Raw genomic sequence first — 23,949 nt, 5'->3', positions numbered from 1 at the left:
GGTATACATTCCTATTTGGGACCCTTCCCCCCATTTTATTCATGGTGTCTCAAATGACACAATGTTTTCCCAGCAGGTGACAAAGAGAAAAAATTTGGAAGGACAAATATCTATTCACCGAGTAGAGCAGGATGACACTGATGAACTGGATGATGCTGTAGAGAGCCATGAACTTAAACACGCAGAACGATGTTATGAGGGCGGCCCGTCCCTCCCTTTGGAAGGAAACACAGGATTTAGAGTTCAAATCAAAGCCGTTCTCAGCTGAAGATGCTCTCGGAGTGTGAATAAAGCTGTGAGATACATTTACTGCTTTACCTGATTAGGTTGGGGACGCAGGAGATGTTTGAGGTAGAGGAGGTGAAGGGTGACGCAACTGACGCCTCCAGCTCTGACAGAGAAATCCCGCTGTGAGCTCTCTTCAGCGCCTGAGAGGGAGAGAGGACTAAATTAATATAACTCACTTTGGTTTTGCAGCGTTACTCAAACCCAGAGGTAAAACACTCAGTTTGATAAGAGTAACTTATTCATCAATACATCAAATAGATCAATTACTGTGTGTCAGTACATAGAATATTTAAGGAAACTACAGCTGTGGGCACCGAGGGAACAGAGAAAAAAACAAAACAAAAAAAAAAAAACACCACAAAGTCAAAAGGAACCATGACTGCAAGTAAAATGTAAACCTACATAAATGCTTTTAAAGCATGCATACATGTGGTTTACTTTACACTTAGTCCAAGTATGTGATATGCAGGTTGCTTTATACCACCTGTAGCCTCTTGTTCAGCTTTAAGAGGCTACAGTGTTTCAGTTTGCTTTGCAAAAAAGCATAAGAGACGATGAAAAATATCATTATTTTATTATAAAGCTGACTCAGACTTACTCCACAGTCATTAGCACCATCACCACACATCCCAACGGTGTAACTGGAAGATAAATAAAACACGTGAAGACACACACGGGTGGCATGAAACGAATTAAACGCAAAACCACAAAACAGAGGAGCGACTCACTCCATGCTCTGCAGGACTTCCACCAGCTGAGTCTTCTGGTCTGGAGCCATGCGAGCAAACACGGTGGCTCTCAGCACAAGCTGCAGTGCCACCATGAGGGGAAAAGGAGAATTACACAGCTTTACACATGTTCAAAGCTAACGTGGACCAAGTAACAGACAAAGAGTACGTGTACCTTCTTGACCAGCTGGGGAAAGTATTCAATAATGACAGCGAAGGCCTTGCCGCTTACAGCGAAGTGATAACTTTGCTCCTGAGAAACCTCCCCATCCCAGGTCCCTTCATCCAGCTCGATCTCCACAATCTGAAGGCGTAAAGATGAGCCAGTCATACCATGGTACTATTTTATGTGGAGAATAAAATATCAGATTTAAGCCAAACAAACCTTTTTACCCCTTTTTTTTTTATTTTTAAACCTAAAGTGATTCATGAAACTGAACGACTGAAAAATGTATAAATGTATAAAACGAGCTCTGCACTGACAAATGCTTCAGTTCTTGCATTCTATATGAACTCAAAGGCAAAAATACTGTAAAAGTAAAGAGATGCCTCAACATGTAGGGTGTCAAACCTACTGCAAACAGCAGAGTGGTTGAACAGGATTTGGAACAGTATTTAAAAACCAGCCTTAACAAGAGAAGGTAAATCATCTGTCCAGGCATGTGTTGTTTTCCTTGAATTACAGTACCATGAAAGTGTCTCGACACACACGTCAATGCTTTTAATGGTTGCTTCCAAGGAGCCAGACCTTCCTGTAATATTCGTATCTTGAGGCACTTTGTTACCAACAGCCTGTCACAAAAACACATTTGTTCCCATTTCTTGTGTTCAATCTATGAAAAATGCCAACGAAAACACAGTTTGACAGCCGTAAAATTGTATTTTTGCACTAACCAAAAATGAATGCCAAAGAGCTAATAGCTGAAAGCTTTTAATGTCTCAGAATGGTGTGCAGTGTGTCCCTAAAACAGGGGTGTCAACATAAGGCCTGGGGGCCAGAATCAGCCCAGCAAAGCCTTCAGCCGGCCCTCTGGAAGGCTTTGGAAAAGTAGTTAAGTTACAGATAAAAAGATACTTTCTACTATATAAATGTGTTAAAAACTTAACTTATATTAAAATATCTAAAATACATTATATATAAATACATACATTTTGTCACATTACAGCCACAAACATGAATCAGTTTTATTGGAATTCCACGTGAAAGACCAACACAAAGTGGTGCACACGTGAGAAGTGGAACCAAAATCATACATGGTACCAAACATTTTTTACAAATAAATAACTGAAAAGTGGGGTGTGTGTAATTATTCAGCCCCCCTGAGTAGGGCTGCTCAATTAATCGAATTTTAATCACGATTACGATCTGGGCTTTCAACGATCATTAAAAATGACTGAGCCGATTATTAGCCCCTCCCTCATTTATCCGCGACACCTTAAAGGCCGGTCCGTGAAAATATTGTCGGGCATAAACCTGTCCGTGGCGCAAAAAAGGTTGGAGACCGCTGATTAAGAGGACCCGAGGGAAGCTCGGAAAGCTAAGCAGAAGTTATTTGGAGAGGAGAGTGACTGCGTTGGTTGAAAAGAGAGGTAAAAAAACTTCAGTGGTGTTGCACACTATTTTATATTATTTTTTAAAGTCATTGTTAACCCTTTAAAGCCGGTCAGAGCAGCACGCTCCGTTTTGTGTAACTATTTTTAAATCCCTGTAGAACCTGAACCGGTAAGCTAGCGCAATAATTTGTTTTGCATATGAAACCGGAGGAGTTGTACTTACATCTTATGCCATCAGCTTGTCCTCGGTCACGGTTTCCTTCCACATATAGCTTTGCAAAAATTGCATAAAAAGCGCTTGCAGGAACAAAAACATAATATTCCAGAAACACGCTTTGCCGATCCGATCAGCTGTTCGTAACACTTCCCACAGTGAAACAGACGTCAGGGCGAACTATCACATGTCCGCCATTTCCTGGCCGAAACCGGAAGTGACGTCATTTTCGCGGAAATGTAGTTTTTTACTTGTAGGCCTTAAAAATCTATACTGGTCATGTTTGACTTTTCTGAATAGTTTCTGGGATGCTTAGAACTCGAATTGCACTGCTGGAAATAGTTTATTTTGATGCACATGCTGTTTTCTTTGCAAATTTGCATCATAGGATTGTTTTTTTCGTTTTTCCTGCAGTTATATAAAAATTGGTGTATCTCCAAAATAAAACTATGAAGACACTCAAAATAAATTTCCTGTTGTTGTAAACTATTTTTTGCAACTTTTTTGTATTTAAAGTTTTGAGGGATAAACCTCTTAAATTTCTCCAAGTAGAAATATATGTAAAAAAACAAAAACGATTTTCAATTTTTTTTGTAGTTTATTGCACTTTTTTGCAATTAATGTAGTTACTATGGACTTAATACATACATATTATTAAAATATGGGCTATAACAGTTGTATAGCAACTTGAAATGCTCCCACAAATGGCACTACAACATGTAAAAAATAATATAAGCTCTGGCGGACTTGGTTCTATAGTAGGTCTTAAAGGGTTAAATAAATATCGTCAAATAATCGAGATCTCAATTTCAGTGAAAATAATCGTGATTATCATTTTTGACATCATCCTCAATTCATCAGTGACATATGTGTTATATAATTCATTGCCCTATCGACAGGCAACCTAACCGATGTCTGAATTTGTTTGTAGAAAACCAATCTCGGTGCCTTTAGCTGAAACAACTAAGTTTTAATACAATCGCTGGCCTGACTTTTAGGGTATGTCTCTATCAACACAGCTTTTGGTACTGGGCCAGGTCTAACAGCTGATCCGGTATAATGTGTCTTGTTTGTATTTTTTTAAAAAAAATAAAAATAGAAAAACGAAACGATGCGTTACCAATGTATGTCCCCTTGTGCGCTTTTACTGTTTAGGGTTCGTTGTCCCTGCTGGAAGGTGAACCTCCGCCCACAGTCTCAAAGTCTTTTCTGCAGACTCCAAGAAGGTTTTCTTCTTCACCAACTTGCCTGTATTTGGGCTCGCTACTTCTCATCTTCCCATGTCCAAGCTCTGCACTGATTCAACCGACACAGCTTTCGCCTAACTCTGTCCCTGCTGAAGAGAAGCACCCCCAGAGCATGATGCTGCCACCACCATATTTGACAGTGGGGATGGTGTGTTCAGAGTGATGTGCAGTGTTAGTTTTCCGCCACACATAGCGTTTTGCATTTTGGCCAAAAAGTTCCATTTGCTGGTCTCTCTGACAGAGCACCTTCTTCCACATGTTTGCTGTGTCCCCCACATGGCTTGTGGCAAACTGCAAACAGGACTTCTTATGGTTTTCTGTTAACAATGGCTTTCTTCTTGCCACTCTTCCATAAAGGCCAACTTTGTGCAGTGCACGACTAATAGTTGTCCTATGGACAGATTCCCCCACCTGAGCTGTAGATCTCTGCAGCTCGTCCAGAGTCACCATGGGCCTCTTGGCTGCATTTCTGATCAGCGCTCTCCTTGTTCGGCCTGTGAGTTTAGGTGGACGGCCTTGTCTTGGTAGGTTTACAGTTGTGCCATACTCCTTCCATTTCTGAATGATCGCTTGAACAGTGCTCCGTGGGATGTTCAAGGCTTGGGAAATCTTTTTGTAGCCTAAGCCTGCTTTAAATTTCTCAATAACTTTATCCCTGACCTGTCTGGTGTCTAAATCCAATCGAGAATCTGTGGCAAGATCTGAAAACTACTGTTCACAAACGCTGAAGAATGGGCAAGGACTTCAGTCTCTACATGTGCAAAGCTGGTAGAGACCGACCCTAAAAGACTGGCAGCTGTAATTGCAGCAAAAGGTGGTTCTACAAAGACTCAGGGGGCTGAATAATTATGCACACCCCACTTTTCAGTTATTTATTTGTAAAAAATGTTTGGTATCATGTATGATTTTCGCTCCACTTCTCACGTGTACACCACTTTGTGTTGGTCTTTCACGTGGAATTCCAATAAAACTGATTCCTGTTTGTGGCTGTAATGTGACAAAATGTGGGAAAGTTCAAGGGGGCCGAATACTTTTGCAAGCAGCTGTCTTTACACAGACAGAAAGGGCAGTTTTACTGGTCTAGACCACATAAGATGGGCAGTATGTAAATGAGTTTGATATTCCTGCCTTAAGATTTGAGGAAAGAGAAGAAGAAATAGCAGACCATTAAAAATAAACAGTATCTGAAAGTCATGTCTGAGAAACAACAGCACAGAGCTGACACAGAATCTGAGAGATAAATATGGGCCTTCAGTTGATCCGTCCACTGTTCACTGAAGCCTCATCAGAAATGGTCTCAGTGGAAGGGTGACTGTCAAGAAGCCATTCTTAAGGGAAACAAAGAGAAAAGGCTGAGGTATGAAAATTACACAAGAACTGGACTGGAAATCAGTATCAACATATCTGATGGAGAGATTATTCAAACTTTAATGAAGCAGAGAAAGGAACAAAAGGCAGTCAACATCCAACGAAGAGCTCTGGAACATCCTTCAAGAAGTCTGGAGAACTACAAGGGCTGGCTCAAACCTTCTTCCCAGTACCGTCCACTAACCGGGGATTACTCGGTGGTTCTTACCTCGTTGTCCTTAACAGCCTGAGCTTGGTTTTCAGTGTAATGCCACGTGATACTCGCAGGCTGGAAATCTTTGGGAGGCACAGCATCTGCTATTATGACCTTCTCGCGTGGACGGACCATTCCACAGTCTCGAGCCACCGATATGGCCGTCAACATATTGTCGCCTATCAGAAGATACAGAGGAGAGGAGGGAAATGAGAGGCACAAACATTTGAATTTGCGTCGCAAATAAAAGACAAATTGACTGAGCTGCATTACCCGTGACCATCAATGTGCGTATGTTGGCTCGCTGTAATTCACATAAAACACCAGCAGTCTCTGGTTTGATTTTGTTCTGCATGATGATCAGACCGAGGAACTCCATGTTGGTCTCTATTACGTCCCTATGAGAGAAAAATCATAGACTTCTATAAATTGTGCTGCCATTTTTTAAGGAATCCACAAAAAGTCACATTTAGAGAAAAAACAGATATCAGGATGAATCTGGGACACACGGTGACTTCTGACTTTTAGACATCATAAATCTGAGGTTATCGCTGCATCAAAGCAGTTTAAGAGCTCAGCTCACTTACATAACATTCTTCCTGTTTTTAAGTTTAGTTAATGATTTCCTACTTTTATCACACTGACCCCAAACACCCGGAAACAAACACTAATATGCTGCTGTTCAGCGAGCACGTCTTTGAGCATAGAGTCACTTAATAAATCATTCATATTGCAGTCGCCTCAAACAGTTTTGTGCCTTTTGGCAGCACGACATTGTAGCAGATGACAAAACTGCTAGTCATTTCAAATACTTCCAATATAAAAGCTCTCAAACAAGCCTTCCTCCTCATGTTTCACTTAGCAAGGACATTTTCTGCCCTGCAATAGAAGGACTTTGAGCTAAGTTACTCTAAGAGCGGCTTCGAGCTTCTAAAAGCTTCATCAGCAAGATGAGAAACCACATTACAAGCATTTTCTTCAGGGTGGGAGTATCCACATGCACTGTGGGCAGTATTATCTGAGGATACGGGCGTACAGTACCTGCTGAGGCTCTGGACTTTGTGCCAGGAGAGTTTGGACTCTAGCTGACGATGTGCCAGGGCAATAACCCTGAAGCCCTGCCTGGTGTAGGCCTCCAGAGTCTCTGTGAACGTCTGTGGGACTAAACAGAAGGTCAGAGCTATGTTGGTGTGACCTTATTATATAACATGAGACAAGATAAGAAATGATTTTGTGGGACAGGGAGGACATATTTTATTCATTTGTATTTCTTTACACCAAAGTCAAATTAAAAGGGAGGAAATAACCATCCCATGTCTGACTTGTGTGCTGTCTGCAGAGGCTGGCCACCACCTCCGGTGCCCCTTTTAAGAAGGCGTCCATGTGTTTTGCCCCAAGCCTCCTGACCACCACGCTCATCCTCTGCAGCGCCGAGGAGAAGGGGAACTGACGCACAATGCCCATCTCACAGGCCTGAGGAGCAAAAGTCACATGTTTGAACTGGGGGGAAGAAAAAAAAAAAAAAATATTGCTCCGATTCTAAAAATGTGTTGATTTATTCTCTTCATAACAAGTGATTCAAAGACAGTTTGACAGCTGCTTCCAGGCTTCATGCTAGGCTATAATTTTCAGCTAGCTACGTCAGATTTACAAGATTTAACACTGAGTAACAAAGTGAATACAAAAACATTGATGTTTTCATGAAGTGGCAACTTACAGATAATTCAGAAAGCTCCTGAAAAAGAAAAAAAACAAAATGTGTCATATTAGGAAAATCCGGCATTGATTTATAGTCATCAATGAACATACGGAGGTCACGGTACCATGCTCTGAGGTAGTGGATTGCTCTGATGGGCTTCAGGGGCGATGTGCTTTGGAGGGCGTACAACTGTGGGCATTATGGGATTGTGGAGCGCGGTTTCTTCCTCTGTGGGTTCTTCTAGGATCTAAAACAAAAGCATCACCTTTCTGCCTTGAATCACTGAGTCAAGGCTGCTGTAAATAAAGGTTTTTTTTTTTCCTGGAGCTTGGAGCTGGAGATTTCACTTACAGGCTATCAGTAACTAACCACGCTAAACACTCCAAATCTCTGCTTACCCAGCCTGTAGCGCTGAACATCTTGAGGTCCAAAGGGTCTCCAGAGAGCTCTCCTTCTATTTTGGTCAGTGAGTGGCAGGTTGCCATGCAGGCCACGAATGTAGTGTTTACAAGACTGACTTTAGCAGCCTCAGACTCAGGTGAACAAAAGCTGCAGCGAAGAGAGAAGGTCTGACTCAACGACTCGATTCTTTGTAGGTGCGAAAGAAGCAAATCGTGACTCTATATAACTCTGTGTGAAAACAACACAAAGTTTCTGTGACATTTCCAAATCTGTTAATAGAAGCCCTGATAGTAAAGGTCTAAATTTCTCTGTCCAGTGTTTCATAGAGGCAAAGTTTAAGACTGTACATAAAAGATGGAACTATTGGTTCACAGGCTACTAATGTAAGCGCGGACGTTGTTTGGTTGGTTTTCTGAAATCAGAAGAAATTAGCATCGAGTGGATTCAACCGAGTAACAGTCCTCAGGATGTTTACTGTAGCAACATGTTAGCCACACCCTAAAGCATACGCAGCTTTACTCCAAAGAAAGATTTTCTAAAAAAAACAACAACAAAAAAACCAGACTTTTTATATATTTAACAAGATTTAAAATAATTGACTTTGCCCATAAACTCATCAAGAAAAGATTTAGCCTCAGACTTTCACGATCAGATACGCCCTCTGCTTGCCATCTACTATGTACAGTTCGGGGCGATCGTGGCTCAAGAGTTGGGCGTTCGCCTTGTAATTGGAAGGTTGCCGGTTTGAGCCCCGGCTTGGACAGTCTCGGTCGTTGTGTCCTTGGGCAAGACACTTCACCCGTTGCCTACTGGTGGTGGTCAGAGGGCCCGGTGGCGCCAGTGTTCGGCAGCCTCGCCTCTGTCAGTGCGCCCCAGGGCGGCTGTGGCTACAATGTAGCTGCCATCACCAGTGTGTGAATGTGTGTGTGAATGGTTCAAGGTTCTTTATTTGTCACATGCATAGTTATACAAGTATAACACACAGTGAAATGTAACCGGAGCGGAGCGGTCAGGAAGGCGTCTGGACGTGGCCGCGCCATCTTGTTAGTCAATGTAGCTTGCCATCATCAGTGTGTGAATGGGTGGATGACTGGATGTGTAAAGCGCTTTAGGTCCTCAGGGACTAGTAAAGCGCTATACAAATACAGGCCATTTACCATTTTACAGTCTATGACCAAAGAAGACACAATTACTTTTCCTTCAGATGTGTCAGGACAAAATTATTAGAGAAACTGTTAGCGGACAGCAGTAAAATACAGATGCATTCTTTGTTATTCAATAAATCAACAAGCCGCTAAATGAAGCATTTTAAAGCTATGATGCAGTGATGCAATACCGTTTTGTATGTGCCGTCTTTACTTTGAGAGAACTTTACAGAGACTAGACAGTAAAGCATGGATGGAGTGGGGGGGAGCAATATGCAGGAAATGACTGAGGGGCAAGTTGAACTAAGGCACCTGCAGTTGCCTTTGGCATATTTGCTACTTGCACAAAGAGGTGAGCTATAGCAGTTCCTATTTGTTTCTGGTTATACTCGGAGATCTGATCTTAACATGCACACGAATGGCAATAAACCCAAAGTTGCCACTTCCTACCTGCCATCCTCAGCCCTGTGAATGGCCCACAGGTCCAAACCGTCCTCGGTCAGAGTACCAGTCTGAGGGAAAACAAAAACTGCACATTATTACGAAGCTACCAACTCAGGCCTCGTACATCTCATCAGCAAGAGCAGGAAATCAATCTGAACAGCCCATAATTCTAGACAGTGGAACGGAACAAGACTAAGCAGCTTCCTCAAAGGACAAAACAAGGACAAAGATGTGACCCAGCATGTCCGTGTGGAAGCATTTAGCTGTTTAGTACATAATCTTTCTACCAACTGAGGTCAGTGTTAAAAATAAATAAATAAAAACCAACAACAACAAACTTTAGCTCCTTTACAACCAAACAAACTATGAATAAAGTCTGTGTCTTTTTATTTTCAGAACTGATGAATTTGTTCCTTCTCTTAATGAATTATACAATCTAGAAAATGTTGGAAAATGCCTGGAAAAACAGACTTCACTGAATAATGAATCAAATTTATCAACTTTGAATGCTTTTCTCAAACTAACAACATTACAACCCGTTTCTCGTTGTGCTCAGTGGGTGCTCGTGATAACAAAAGGAAAATTACATGTCAAGCACAGCCTGCTTAGATACGTCTAAGTCCTTATAAACTTGTACAGCATCACTCTTTTGAGTGCATAAAGCTCGGTGCTATGAACAAACAGCATATTTGCACGACCACAGCTCTGCCTCGAGACGTTTACGGTCATTAAATCATGCAGTCACTCTCAAAAAAGAACTTGTGCTTGAACTGGAAGTGGGTTTGAATGTGTTGAAAACCAATTTCCATGCATTTTGTCTGAGGACTGATTTCTGAGCTACTTCAGATCCTCAGCTTCAACATTTTCTAACTCACCTTGTCAAAGCAAACCACGTTAAGCTGACCGCACATGTTGATCCTCTGCGGACTGATGCAGAAGATGCCGACGCTCTTCAGACGCCGCTGTGCGTAAACGATGCCGGCCGTCATGGCGGCCGGTAAGGCCGGGGGCACGGTAATGGTCACGATGTCCAGAGATTCAATAATGATGGTTTTAGCTGGGACCTGGAGAGAACCGACAGCAACTGTGATTCAGCTCACTGAAGACCTTCATAAGCCTCTTAAAGAGCAGTAATACCTTGTTCATGATGCTGAGGACGATGGTATAGATGAAGCCGATGCCTGCCACCCCAACAAGACACAACAGGAACAGGTATGCGTCGTGGTACAGCTTGAAGTCAGTGGGTTTAGGGTAAAGAATAGAACGCACAAGTTGGCCTTTCTCTGTGCTAAAGCCTGTGGAGACACACAAGTAATACTCTGATTATTTTCTTCCTTTTGAGGGTGCTCAGTCTAAAGCAGAAGCTAAACCACCACAGTGGGTCCCAGTCCGTCTCTCTCCAGTTTACCTGTTCTCACCACAACAGCTTTCACCAGTTCTCCGGTGTAGAAGCGGGTCTGGATGATGTGGGTACCACAGTAGAGCGTGTGTTTTTTATGCTCTTCTATATTGTAGCTCCTGGCTCCTTCCTCGCCAGCACTGGGCAGACTGGTCTTGGTGACTGGCACACTCTCTCCTAAAAGAGATTTTTTTTTTTTATAATCAAAAGAAAATATCAAAAAGAACAGATGCAGAAATGAAGACCAGAACGGCTTTTACTGAAATATTGCAGAAGAATCCCAGCAAAATATTTATTCAATTAACCACCAGGGCATCACATATTGTGACCTACAGGAGGGGAAAAAAACAAATGGTGCCAAAAACCATGGCTACCAGGACATCACAATATGTGGACAGGATCCAGCTTTCAACATACAGTCACGTGAAAAACAAAGTCTGCATTTCACCTTGTCTGGTGCATATCAGCACAGAGAGCTCAAACAAACTGTCAACCACGGCGGTAGAGGCGTGATGATTCGGGTTTGTTTTACATCCACACGACCTGGCACCCTGCAGTTATTGAGTCGACCATAAACTCGTGATAAGTCAAATGTGATGTCATCTGTCTAACAACTAGTCATTGAACAGGACAACGATCCCAAACACAGCAGCAAATCTGCATCAAGATGTCTTAAAAAGAAGAGAATTGGGGTGTTGCGAATGCCTTGGCAAAGTCCAGACCGCAAACTTACTGAAATGCTGCGGCAGGACTTTAACAGGAGAACTGTGCATATCTCGATGCCCAAAAACGTTAAAAAGCTAAACACTGTGAAATAAGTGGCCCAAAATCTCCCCATAATGATGTAAGACACACGTGTCATACATGAGTTCTTGCTGCCAAAAGTGGTTCTACAGGCTAATGAATCATAGTGTATTCTTAGTTTTTCAAAGGACCGTTTACAGTCATGTGAAAAACGTTCTTCACATGACTGTATTTAATTACATGGGATATTTACTTATGACAAATAGTCATAAAACAAAACCAACACCTAGCAATACAACGAAGCAGACATAAATAAAAGGAACAAACGTCAAATATAAAAATTCTATGATGTAAAAAGTTTTATTATCAGATGATAGGCAAACAGATGACTTTTAAAATGAGAACACTAGAGATGCAGAAAATAAAACATCTCAGAGCTCGCATCATTCCCATTCACATATAGGCAGGCTTCAGCGTCCACCTGGCTTCAAGTCACCTCGCTGGACAGCTTTGGAAAATGTGAAGGAGGAAGGCATTTTGAACTTTTGTAATTTTTCCAAACCATGAATCGTAGCGCTCATTAAAGACTGGACGATGCTTTTAGTTTACTCACTGGTTGGGGTGGAAAAAGTCCAATTTCAAAGTATATTAGCGTGTTTTCCTTTAGTTGGTAAACAATAATGTGCAAATGTTAGAAGATGCTTGCCTTGGATCCAGGTACATCTGGGTCCATGTTTTCAGGACGAGCTTCTACGTTCTAATGTGACTACTGCAAAGCCCCGCCCACATGCTCTTAAAAACCTCCTGTTTGTGAATGCCAGCCAATCAGAGTAAAATTATCTTAAACTGAGCAAAGTGTGAGGTGCCTTAACAGCTTTCTAACTGAGAGCAAAAGGTCAGAGAAGGATATGATGTCCAAATCTATGGATTCATTCAAGGAAAGCAGATGAACTTTGCATAAGTTAGAGCCTGCTGAACTTGTTTTAAAGGACCAGTGATGATACAATAAAGTCATGTATGACAATGTGGGCAAAAAAAAAAAAAGAAAGAAGGAAAAAGAAAAAAAAAATGTAATGATGACATAATAGCTCATCAGGTTATTCCCTGTAAAATGACAAATATGACCTAAGTTCTTCTGAACTGTGGACGGGCAAAGAACGCCTCGCTGTGGCATAAGCTAATCAGTCCTTCAGCTAGACGAGCTAAAAATCAAAGCCAGCTTAATCTTTGATATATTGTAGCAGTGACGGAAGTACCAGCTGCCTCTCACGAACAGTCATAAAGCGTAAAGAGATAAGTGACGAGAGATAACCACTGATTCCTGGAAGAACGGTAGTAACTTTTCTCCACGGCGAGCGCGGCGAAGAGCAGTCTCACCTGTCAGCATGCTCTCGTTCACAATGCAGGTTCCGCAGACGAGCACTGCGTCGCACGGCATTATCATCCCATTCGCTGGAATGGCGATGACATCGCCGGGCACGAGCTCCGTTGACATGGCCTGTTCAATATCTGTGGTCAAGATCATGAAAGAAGACTTTGGATACACACTGTCTCTGTAGCCAGTCACAAGGCAAAGCAGCTATTAGCTGTGTGTCATGATCAGAGATGAAAACATGCCTTTATTCCCTCTGCACACAGAAACACGAACCACGCTGTGGGCTGCCACCATGTCGTGCAGCATGACGTATTGCTGAAAGGAGAAGAAAAACAGCTCTTGAAAGGCACCAGAACACAACTGCGTTGAAAACGGGTGACCGAGAGCAGAGCAGTCTCAGGCGTGACCCACCTTTTTAATGGTGTACAGTGAGGTAGCGATAGAAATGATGGACATTAAAACAATGGCCGAGGCATAATAATAATAATCTTCAAAGCTCCAGAGAATAATGCTGAAGAGCTGGAAGATGTAAAAAGGGTTCAAGACCTGAAAAAAACATGCAAAGAGGGGGAATTAGAAGAATGATAGATGTGCTGTAAGAAAATATGTTATGCAAGAGCTTGAAACTCACCTCCTTTACCAGAAGCTTTAACAGAGAGGGCACTCTCACTGCAATCTCATTCTCCCCAAAAAACAGCCTCCTGATAAAGAAGAATCCAATTTGTCCATCATGAAAAATCCATCTGCTGCTTCTTCATTTTTTATTTTTTTTTTTTAAATGAGCAAATAACTTAAGAAAACAGCCTGTAAGAAGGCCCAGCATGTACCTGTAGTCTTGTAATGTTTTAGAAAGCCCAGAGCTGTGCTCAGAGTGAAGGCTTGCACAGCTCACATTCACATCCTCCAGGCCTCTAGAAAATGAATACAATTCATGTCAACTGCAGCTGAGCAGAGCAACACACACACCGACCGGGCATAACATTATGAGCACTGACAGGTGAAGTGAATAACACTGATTATCTCTTCATCGTGGCAGCTGTGAGTGGGTGGGATGTATTAGGAAGCAAGTGAACATTTTGTCCTCAAAGGTGATGTGTTAGAAGCTGGAAAATCTGGGAAGTGTGAAGATTTAAGAGTCTGACGAGGGCCAAATTGTGATGGCTGGGCAACTGAGTCAGAGCATCTCCAAAGCTGCAGCTATCGTGGGGCGTTCTCGGTCTGCAGGGGTCACTGCTTCATGTATGCAGGATGTGCAGGAGAAACAAGTCGGACCCATGGACACCCCACCTCCTAACTTACATGACCTAAAGGATTCATTGCTTGGTGGGGGCTGTTTTGGCAGCAAAAGGGGGACCAACACAATATTAGGCAGGTGGTCATAATGTTATGCCTTATCGGTGTGTATCTGATCATGCAGAACCTGGCAAAAACTATGCAATCAACAAAAAAACTATTCTGTTACACCTCCTCACGCTTTTACGTTTAAAGCATATATAATATATATAGCATATATAATTTATATATATATAAATATATTTATATATTCATATAATTTAACTGAATTTGTAAAATAAAATAAAAAAAGCTGTAATACATGTAGCACATCAAATATTCTGAACACAAGACTACAGCACACATACTCAGTGGGATGCTTACTTGTATAATTCAAAGTTCTGCATCACATCATTCCAGTAGTATCGAGTGCTGTGGTGGACGAAATAGTGAACCTGAGAGGGGGAGAAGGGAGAATCCAAACACTTAGTCTGTGAAACAGATTTGTTTAAAATGGGTTAGTTAGAAAACTATCAAATGGTAACAGGAGACACGGCTTCATACTAAAGTACCTGAACCAGCTGCCTGTGAGAAAACTGTCCGTAGCAGTCTTCGTGTACAGCGCTGACACCAAGGTCTCCGTCTCCATTTGGTACCTGGCTTTCAGGCTGGGAAGCCAAACTGTCAAAGGGCTTCTTCCCAGGAGCCAACATCACATGCACTTTGGCTCGAAACCACTGTCTGAACTCATCCTGAGGTAACAATATAAAGCAGCACAGTTTTCCTGTTCGTGAGGCCACACCAAATTTATCAGACACAGTATGGAACAGTATGTGTGCCAAAGAAATAACATGCTACATTTCAATATTAAACTACAGCACATACCGTTGTCCTGAGCAGCACTGTGTGTGCGTCCTTCAGCGTGGTGTGAGTACAGGTGCTCTTCACACCCCACTCAGGTAACCAGTAGAGGAGCAGCAGCAGGAGACCACCAGAGCAAATAACACCTGCGCCCACCAGGATCATCTTCCACAGACAGGGTCTGTAACCCGACACCTCCTGCACAGGTACGCTAACATGTTAACATGGCTGCGTAGTTGTCTGTAAAACACCTGGTAATATGCTGGATTCAAGGACTTATTTCAGCCACAGATTAATTAATAGACAAGTGATTCTCTAGTAAGTATTTCCCAAAGCAGGTGGATGGTGTGCACTGGAATGCATCAGGAATGGCATCCTTCTTGCAATCCACCCTTTTATCTGTGATTGGGACCGGCACAAGGAGCTCGCTAGCTTGTGACCCCCTTGAAGCTGGTGCCTCCCCCCAGTCTCAAACCAGGGATGGACTGACAAAACGTGCATTATTTCATCTAACTGAAACTGAATTTGAAATCAAAGATATTCAATGTGTAATAAATACTAAGAGAATTGGAAAAACATATTAGTGACTTATCCTAATCTGGAGTCTAACACCGATTTACATCTTATATGTTAATGCACAGCTAACTAGAGGTGGGACTCAGTAGACAACCCACAATACAATATTACTGTGATTATTAACATTGTGTGACCTGCTGAGCACTGCAGTGACATGTTGTTCAACTACAAATTATGTTCTCAAAGTTAAACTTTATCAGTATCTGTTTTGTTGCAATACGATAAAGTTATCTCACATCAGTTATTTTTTGGCTGCAAAATGAGATCATCAAGCGTACCAACACTGTCCTTAAAACCTGCTTTAAATGTAAGACAGTCAGTTTGCTATCAGTCTGTGAATGAATGGTAATTACGTGCAATCTGTTTCTGATAATGCACCAATTAACTGCAACAAATCACTGAAAAAAAAAAATGAACAAACATCAATGCTGTCTACATAAAAAGAAATTCACATTTAACAGTAATTTATATTTAATTATCAGAGTTTAAGTTTGTAGTTTTTCCATCGTATTTTAATTAATTTAACAAAAGAAATTTTTGGTGTCTATATCGATACAATATCACAACACAAAATGCAGCCATGCTGTATCAATTACCCCCCCACCCCATTACTAGTTACCTTTTTTAAGAAGGATGCATACTTAATTGCTCCCAGTATAAAGAAATTGTTAATACTAATCATAGGGGTGGGAAGTAACGAAGTACAAATACTTTTTAAGTGTACTTAAGTAGAAATTTCAGGTATCTATGGAAGCCCGTTTCCACAAGTAAAAAAAAAATAAAAAAAATCCATAACTTCAAATTTTGAGTTATTTTTTAAAATTTCAACTTATTAACTCAAAATTTTGAGAAAAGTAACTCGAAATTTCGAGTTAGCTCTGCCAATCAGTAATCTATGTGAATGATGTCATTTCCTTGTTACCCGGAAGCTGAAACCTTCAGCTACAAATGCTACAGCTAAGCTACCAGTATTACATCCAGTCATGAATCCACAGATTGCTGAGTATTTTCAGCGTGGCTTCAAAAATGATGAAATCCTTGTGTTATTAGCTGAATCACATGGCGTTACTATCAGCAAACGTACTCGCGAAAGAGCCAATTTGTTGCGATCCGGTTATAGTGCGCGTTACTCGGCGCCATATGCTTCCAGGTAACAAGTAAGTGACCTCATTCACCTAGATTACTGATTGGCAGAGCTAACACGAAATTTCGAGAAAATAACTCGAAATTTTGACCTATGGATACTTGTTTTTTGGGGGGGTTTAGTGGCGGAAACGGGCTTCCATAGGTATCTGTACTTTACTTGAGGTTTTTTTTTTTGTTTTGTTTTTTATAAACAACTTTATTTTTACGCTCTACGTTTTTAAAAAAATATCTGTACTTTCTAATCCTTATATTTTCAAAACAGACTCATTACCTTAGGTTTAAGGCATTTGAGGGGAGTTATTATTTCATGACTTTCAGATATCAAACCGACTTGAGCCTAAACAGTAACACATGAAAGGCCATCCTGTTTCAGTACTATTCGCCAAGTGATGTGCCATAAAAAGAGATTAAAGATGTAAAAAAAAAACAAAAAAAAAAACTGCCTGGTAAAGTTAAAGGGATTAAAGTGAGGGGTGTTTTCTTTTTTCTTGGTACAGTACCAGAATGACTGCAGGTGTCCAGAAGTTGCAGTACTTCAGCATCTAGCTAGCCCCACGAAAGATAAGCGAGCATAAAGGCAGTAATGTTTTGTAAATGGCAGCTAATTTCAAATACAGCATTTCTATCAGCAAACACACAAACAGTTTGTGTGCAGTTTATCTGCTAACTAAAGGTCGAGCTGCTGGTTTTCACAAGGAGAGAAAAGAAAGAGAGCCAACTTCACTCAGAGATGGAGAAAGATGACAAAGACAGGAAAGGAAGAGAGGTTAGATTTAAAGGTAAGGACGGCTCATTGGTGTTTGACTAACTGGAAATGTAAATCTTACATGTAAGTCCCCTTTTTTAAAATCAGATACTGGGTCTGTACATGTCACATTATGATGTTTTGCAGCAGGTTGCACAATATGAAAAACAAACTGAGGTAGACTAACTGTGCTATTTAAAGGATACACGAAAATCCTCTGCAAGTTAGCACAGGATAAACAGGTTTGTTTGCTGCACTGTGATGAGTTTAAAGTAAAGAACAGTGTGTGACCGGTGCACAGTGGCTAAGGTTTCATGGTCAGAGTTAGGTTACATGAAGGGTGGCAGAGATGATGATGCTGAGATCCATTCACTGAATTCACCTTCATACCAACTTTATAGTGTCTAATATAAAGACAGCATAAACTGTGTACTGTATCGAGGATGGAAATCAGTAACATCTGCTGACATCTGGTTGAATAAAGTTGTGTATTTTGAATTTATTGTGGTTGTGGTTAAATTCATATTCTATTAAACAGATTCAGGCTGACTACAATTAGAACTACAAAAATTTGCATTTCCTGCGAAAATGCTGTGTGGATGCCTTAATGCTGAAAAAAGCTGAACAAGTTGAAAAGTTGCAAAAAGTTGCATGGCGGTGAAGAAACTGAAAATTCTGCTGAAAACAGGTGAAGAAGCAGAAATGTTTTGCTGAAAAGTGGTGAAAATCAAAAAATTCTACTGAAAGGGGTAAAGACGGAGAAATTTTTTCTGAAAAGTGTTGAAATTTTCTTTTGCCATGAGCAGGATTCGAACCTGGCCCTTCTGGTCTCACGGCAGCTACTCAGCTCACTGAGCCAAACTCATTCTCACAAAGAAGAGGTGGAGAGACTGACAATTCTGCTGAAATGAGCAGAAGCTGCTGAGATTTGTGCTGATAAGAGGTGAAAAGGCTAAAAATTTTGCTGAAAAGAGGTGAATGAGCAGAATTTCTGCTGAAAAGTGTTAAAAAAAAAGTTTAATTGTTAACTGAAAGAAATGTTGCCATAAGCGGGATTTGAACCCGGGCCTCGCAGTCTGAGAACGGCTGCTCATCTCACTGAGCTAAAACACAGCTCAAACCGGCAAGGAAAATCAGTGACCACACTGATAATGTGGAAGAAATGGGCAAAAAATAAAAATTTAACTGAAAACTTTGCATGAAACAGCTGGCAGAAAGGTTCTTCAAAGAGCTACTTTCTTACTCCGAGTACATTTCAGAGCCTGTACTTTTTCACTTATACTTGAGTAAAGAAGTTGAATCAGTACTTCAACTTTTACTAGAGTATTTTTAAACAGTATCTGTACTTCTACTTAAATACAAAATCTCTGTACTTTTGCCACCTCTGCTAATCACTACATTCCTTTTGCATTACTCGCACTCTCACATAATTACCAGTTAACAACATAAGCTTTAGTTTCCAGTCACACACACACACACACACACACACACACACACACACACACACACACACACGATCCTTGAACACAAAGCAATAATGTAAACCAGCCCAAAGAATTTTAAAAGCGATCACTATGGTGATTCTACCTCAGAAACACGTACAGGTAGGAATGGATGCTACATTTATATTTCAAAAATAGCGATAATCACTGCTTTTGTTACCTGTTGAGGTTCAGGCGGCTGCTGGTTTTGGCGTAGGCAAACATTCAGCGTTAACACTTTGGGTTCTTAGCTAGCTCTGTGTTAGCATGCTGTCTAATGTTTGCAAGGAGCTGATGATGTCAGTATAATGCGACTGTTTCTGCATCGTGTTCTTGTTCCCTCATGCAAAGAAAAAAGGTAATGGCCAAATTTCCACTCTTTAAAAGTTGTACACCACTCCGGTTTTCCAGCTCTCTGCACATTAACTGAAATCAGCTGACTGTAGCCCAGCAGACAAAAATGATACACAAAATATGCCTTTTTAGTTCTACCTGCCTGACGTGCAGATAACTGGAGAGCCTTTGTAATTTAAGTACCGGCATAATTGCAACTTTAATACAGTAATCACATTGCATTCAGTTAGTGCATTACCAAAAAACATGTTACTTTGTAGCGAGTTACAACTATCAGTATATTGGATTAATGCAATGGCCTGCCAAATAATACTGTCTGCTTAGTGGTTCAGACCATCCAAGTATTTATTGGTCTGTTACTGAACGCCAGTTAGCCATGTCCATGCGTTTTGCCCATGTAGTTTATGGCTTCCTAGTGTTAGGTGATAACTTAGCTCTCCACCCACATGTCTAAATATTATAACTTCTGGATCTAGTAAACCAACGGGCCAACAGTAACAGTTGAGGCTTTAACACGCCAAGTCCACAGACCATTGGCTGATGTCCATCTGTAGTAAACACAGCCTGCTTCCTTTAAAACAACAACAACAACAACAACAACAACAAAAAACAAAAACAAAAAGCAGTTGTACCCATCTGACTGAAACTCACTCTTCTTTTACACAATACTTACACACACTGGTGCATTTTCATGCCAAAAGTAGATGATATGAGAAAACCAAAAAGTGAAATAACTGAAATGATACTCACCATCTCATCCTCCAGGCCTGGGCTGATGAGCTTCACCTCGTTCGCCTTCATTTTCTCAGAAGTCCCGAAACTACGAAGAAATGCAAAAAAGTATCATTTGTCACCACTGTATACCCCGCAGGTGTGTCATCACTCGTGGAAGCTCTTCAGCTATCAAGGATCTCTTCAACTCTGTGTAGTCGATAAAGGTCCTTCAATAGCAGTCAAGGGCATAAAATGACTTCATTTTATAGTCTGTGTGGAAGAAAGATCTGTCACCGAACCCGCCTGAACTGAAAAATGCTCCAACGTATTCCAAGCCTCTTGTGATTCTTCTGCAAACATCTGCCTTCATTAAGTCCTGACAGTTTATTCTTAATGTTGCCGATTTTCAAGTTTGCCGGAACAGTATTGTTAATGCACTCAATATGACTCGAAGCACTTTACACACTTGCTTTATTTATCTATCAAATCAATAATCAGGAATGTAATAAAAACAGACAGTGTGTAATCTGCACATCATAATCCTACTCACTCTGCATGACCCCAGTCCAAACACATCTGTTAATTACTTATAATAAATATAAGAATAGTATTAAGCAACAATCAGTGCATGATAGGCCGCAATATACACAGAAACCTTTGCACTATTGTTAAGTTCAAAAACAGTCACAGCTGCAATTTTGTGTGCGTCATCCGCCTGACCTGGCCCATCAAGTACTGTCTGTAATGCAGTACTTAATATTTAAAATGTACTTTTTCATTTAGCACTCTTTGCAATTTTGATTTAAAGGTTTAACATTAAAGTGCATTTTTTTATTCCATGGAAAATTTTAATTAAAAAAAAAAAAAAAAAAAAAGGAAAACAAATAGACCTCAGCTTTACTATGACAAAAATCAAACTTATCCTAACATGCAAGTCTTTGATCTGATCAGATGCATCTCAAAAACTCACAATATCTTTGGAAAAATTCAAAGTTTTCTCTCAGTTATTTAAGAAAGTGAAATTGTTACGCATTATATACTCGCTATACAGAAACTGCAATGTGATAACTCAGAGTTTACAGCTCAAAGAATTATTGAATGAAAAGTATTCAAAGATTTCATTTGGGGTTTGGGTGAATTATTATTTAAACAGTGTAAATACTGTGTACCTCTTGGTCTAATTCAGTACACGCAACCACAATCATGGGGAAGCCGGCTGACTTCACAGTTGCCCAGATGATGATCATCGACATCCTCCACGAGCAGGGTGAACCACAGGAGGTCACAGCTGAAAAGGCTGGCTGTTCTCAGAGTGCGGTATAGAAGCACATCAACAGAAAGCTGACTGGAAGGGAAAAGGCGCACAAGCACCTTCAGCCTTAAGGTGACTGTGAAGAAAAGTTAATTCAAGAACTTGGGAGAGCTTCAAGAGGAGTGAACTTAGACTGGTGTCTGCATCTACAGCCACCGGAAACAGAGGTCCTCAGGAAAGGAGCGACGAGAGTCATAATAGGAAGCCACACCTGAACCAGGGATTCAGAAATGTCTTACCTGAGCTAACGAGAAAATGAACTGCTCAGCAGTCCAAAATACTCTTAAAACAGAAGTAAATTTGGCATAGAGTCTGGATGAAGAGCAGAGAGGCAAAGAACCCGAGGTGTTTGTAATCCAGTGTAAAGTTTCTGCAGTCTGTGATCTGCTGGCATCGGTGGTGGTTGGTCCACTTTATTTTTTATCAGATTCAAGGTCAACACAGCCATCTACTATTAGAGCTTGATTGGCCAGCCAACTCACCTGATTCAAACACCACAAAGAATCTATAGAAGAAGGTGAGACAACCCAAAAACAAGGGGAGCTGGAGCCCACTATCAAAGCAACCTGGGCTTCAGTAACACCTCAGCACTGCCACAGACTGAACTCACACATGCACAAATTCATGGTAAAGGAGCAGAAACCAAGTAGAGTGCATAAATGAAGACGATAAGAGATGAGATTGGTCTCTTCCAGATTTGATAAGGATAGAAATCATAAACTACACCCTTCATAGTTATCAGATCTGATATGAGACAATATCTTTTAGCTAAAGTTGTTAATTCCTCCAGTGGAGCTTGTGGACAACCAGCAGATGTGCATAAAAGCAGTTCTGTCCAAACACCTTACCAACAGCCTTTATATTGGCTTTTCCTTTAACTTTCCCTTTATCTGTATATAAAACCACTTTATCGCCACTAAAAAGTCACTAAAAGTGAACACATGGTGCTTCTCTGTGCCAGGAAAACTTGTAGGGGCAGATATGAAATAAATAAAACTGAAACACTGCTGCACTCTGCAAGAATCTGACACTCTATGTAAGCAATGGCTTCCCAACAGCTTGATCTTAAATATATTGGAGTGTCCAAATCAAATCAAAGCCAGTCCTGAATGTGTAGCAGGGATTTAGCCGAGCTGTTCAAGTACACATGTGCAACATGACAGCTTAAACCCTTCAGCACATGCAGCCCACACAGACCCAGGTGTGTGAATCCTCTAAAAGGTGTCTCCACCACATGCCAGCCCCACTTGAGCCATATTTAACAAATCCGACAACCAAAGCGATAAACGCGCTGCTTTAAATGCGAAAATTTCAACTGTTGATGTTTGAGTGTAAGAGCAGAAAAAACACAGATTTCCACGGTTTTAATCACAGCCTATCGGGCATGATCAGTGGACGCAAAGCACTTTCCAGTCTCTCTAACTTTCACCAACATGGATCAAAGTCGTCAAAAAGTTTCGCAAGCTGTCGCTAAACTGAGATTTGGCGCATTTTTTTGCTGAAAGCGTCCAAAAACGTTACAATCATCGCGTAAACGAGCGTGGATTCATGCGAGCTGCCGACTTACCGATGCCTCCACTCTCTCTGCTGGATCAGATCAGCCCCTGCATGGTGGAGCTGCTGCATTAAAGTTTGCTTGGATGCCCTCTGCAGCCCGCAAACACTGCGGATCGTGCAGCGAGTGTCTGGAGAAACGCGCAGTGGACACAGCAAGAGATCCACGCTGCGAGGCGACCCGGACCGTCCCAAACCGGTCCATTTACAAGGAAGTGGGGAAAACAGGATGTGAGGTCACTGAAGGACACCGCTTTTGGGGCGAATTTCTGCAAGTTGCAACGAATCGTGTGCAAGGCTGACTCGCAGTATTCAGACTGGTTATTCGTGGTTTGATATTGGGGCACGTTTAGCCGTGAGGGTGGTGTTGTTTCAGCACGGAGGCCGCTAAGAAGCTGAAGTTTCACCAAGTTAACCTTTTATCTCTTTATTGCAGATGTTAAAAAATAAAACACACACAAAAAAAACTTGATTTTGTTTCAAAAATCTATTTCATCATCTTATCAAATCGTAATAAACGTTTTGACATGAAATGACCTTACATGAGTGCCAACAAGGCGGGCTTCTTTCATGAGTTTTTATAAGATGAACGGTTTAAAGTGCAAAATATGACAACTGAATTTAAAGCTGTCAGATGCACGAGTATTGACCATTTTACAGAAATACACAGGCTTCACATTAAATCAAGAGAAAAGAAGTCATATATGCAAAGTTCAGCATCCTGCGATCCACCTCTGCGTCTTTTTCCTGAAACAAACTTAGTTTCCATTTGATCTGAATCAAAGCTAAATAGCCAATTAAAATTTATGTCAAAGCACAAAATGATAAAAAAAGGAAACTCCAAATTAAATCCTTATCTGGACAGGTTTTAGTTTAAGTTTAATAATAGCTGAATTAAATAGCTGAATAGCTGAACAGTCTTAGTCTGTTGTCTTGAATATATCTACATATGATTCTGCAGATTTGTAGTACTGCAAGCTTTCCATTTGTAGTCTGGCACATGTTGTGCAATGTCATTTTTCACTGTGCCACAGCAATCTGTCCCAGCATCAAGCAAAGTGCAAGCTGGGCACAGCTCAGTCATGTAGCTTGTTGCGGGTCAGCAATGTGTGTAAACAGCTTAAATTTGTTAGT

The 23,949-nt window shown here is 41.0% G+C and overlaps 1 protein-coding gene across 4 annotated transcripts in view; it reads right to left on the bottom strand.

The window, feature by feature from the left end:
• The window catches only part of LOC102295413 (polyamine-transporting ATPase 13A3), a 28,230-nt gene extending 5,189 nt beyond the window's left edge, over positions 1-23,041 (bottom strand). For 2 of the 4 annotated variants that reach the window (XM_005939398.3, XM_005939401.3), the window contains exons 1-26: positions 22,829-23,041; positions 19,986-20,055; positions 14,958-15,131; positions 14,645-14,824; positions 14,457-14,527; positions 13,628-13,711; positions 13,432-13,501; positions 13,212-13,346; positions 13,043-13,115; positions 12,803-12,934; positions 10,691-10,858; positions 10,420-10,577; positions 10,158-10,346; positions 9,289-9,350; positions 7,690-7,840; positions 7,416-7,538; positions 7,310-7,327; positions 6,915-7,092; positions 6,634-6,754; positions 5,866-5,990; positions 5,608-5,771; positions 1,192-1,320; positions 1,017-1,096; positions 887-929; positions 319-428; positions 119-215 (exon numbers count right to left, since the gene is read on the bottom strand). In XM_005939398.3, coding sequence (XP_005939460.1) covers positions 119-215; positions 319-428; positions 887-929; positions 1,017-1,096; positions 1,192-1,320; positions 5,608-5,771; positions 5,866-5,990; positions 6,634-6,754; positions 6,915-7,092; positions 7,310-7,327; positions 7,416-7,538; positions 7,690-7,840; positions 9,289-9,350; positions 10,158-10,346; positions 10,420-10,577; positions 10,691-10,858; positions 12,803-12,934; positions 13,043-13,115; positions 13,212-13,346; positions 13,432-13,501; positions 13,628-13,711; positions 14,457-14,527; positions 14,645-14,824; positions 14,958-15,131; positions 19,986-20,055; positions 22,829-22,887 — 2,964 coding nt within the window. In that variant the 5' untranslated portion in view covers positions 22,888-23,041. The other 2 variants (XM_005939399.3, XM_005939400.3) reach the window with 2 other exon arrangements.
• Positions 23,042-23,949: the final 908 nt, after the last annotated feature.

Source organism: Haplochromis burtoni, unplaced genomic scaffold (assembly GCF_018398535.1).
Source record: "Haplochromis burtoni strain Fernald_Lab_line unplaced genomic scaffold, NCSU_Asbu1 Contig_266, whole genome shotgun sequence".
NCBI lineage: Eukaryota > Metazoa > Chordata > Actinopteri > Cichliformes > Cichlidae > Haplochromis > Haplochromis burtoni.
Note: the sequence above shows the minus strand (reverse complement) of the source record. Positions and strands in the feature narration are given on the sequence as shown.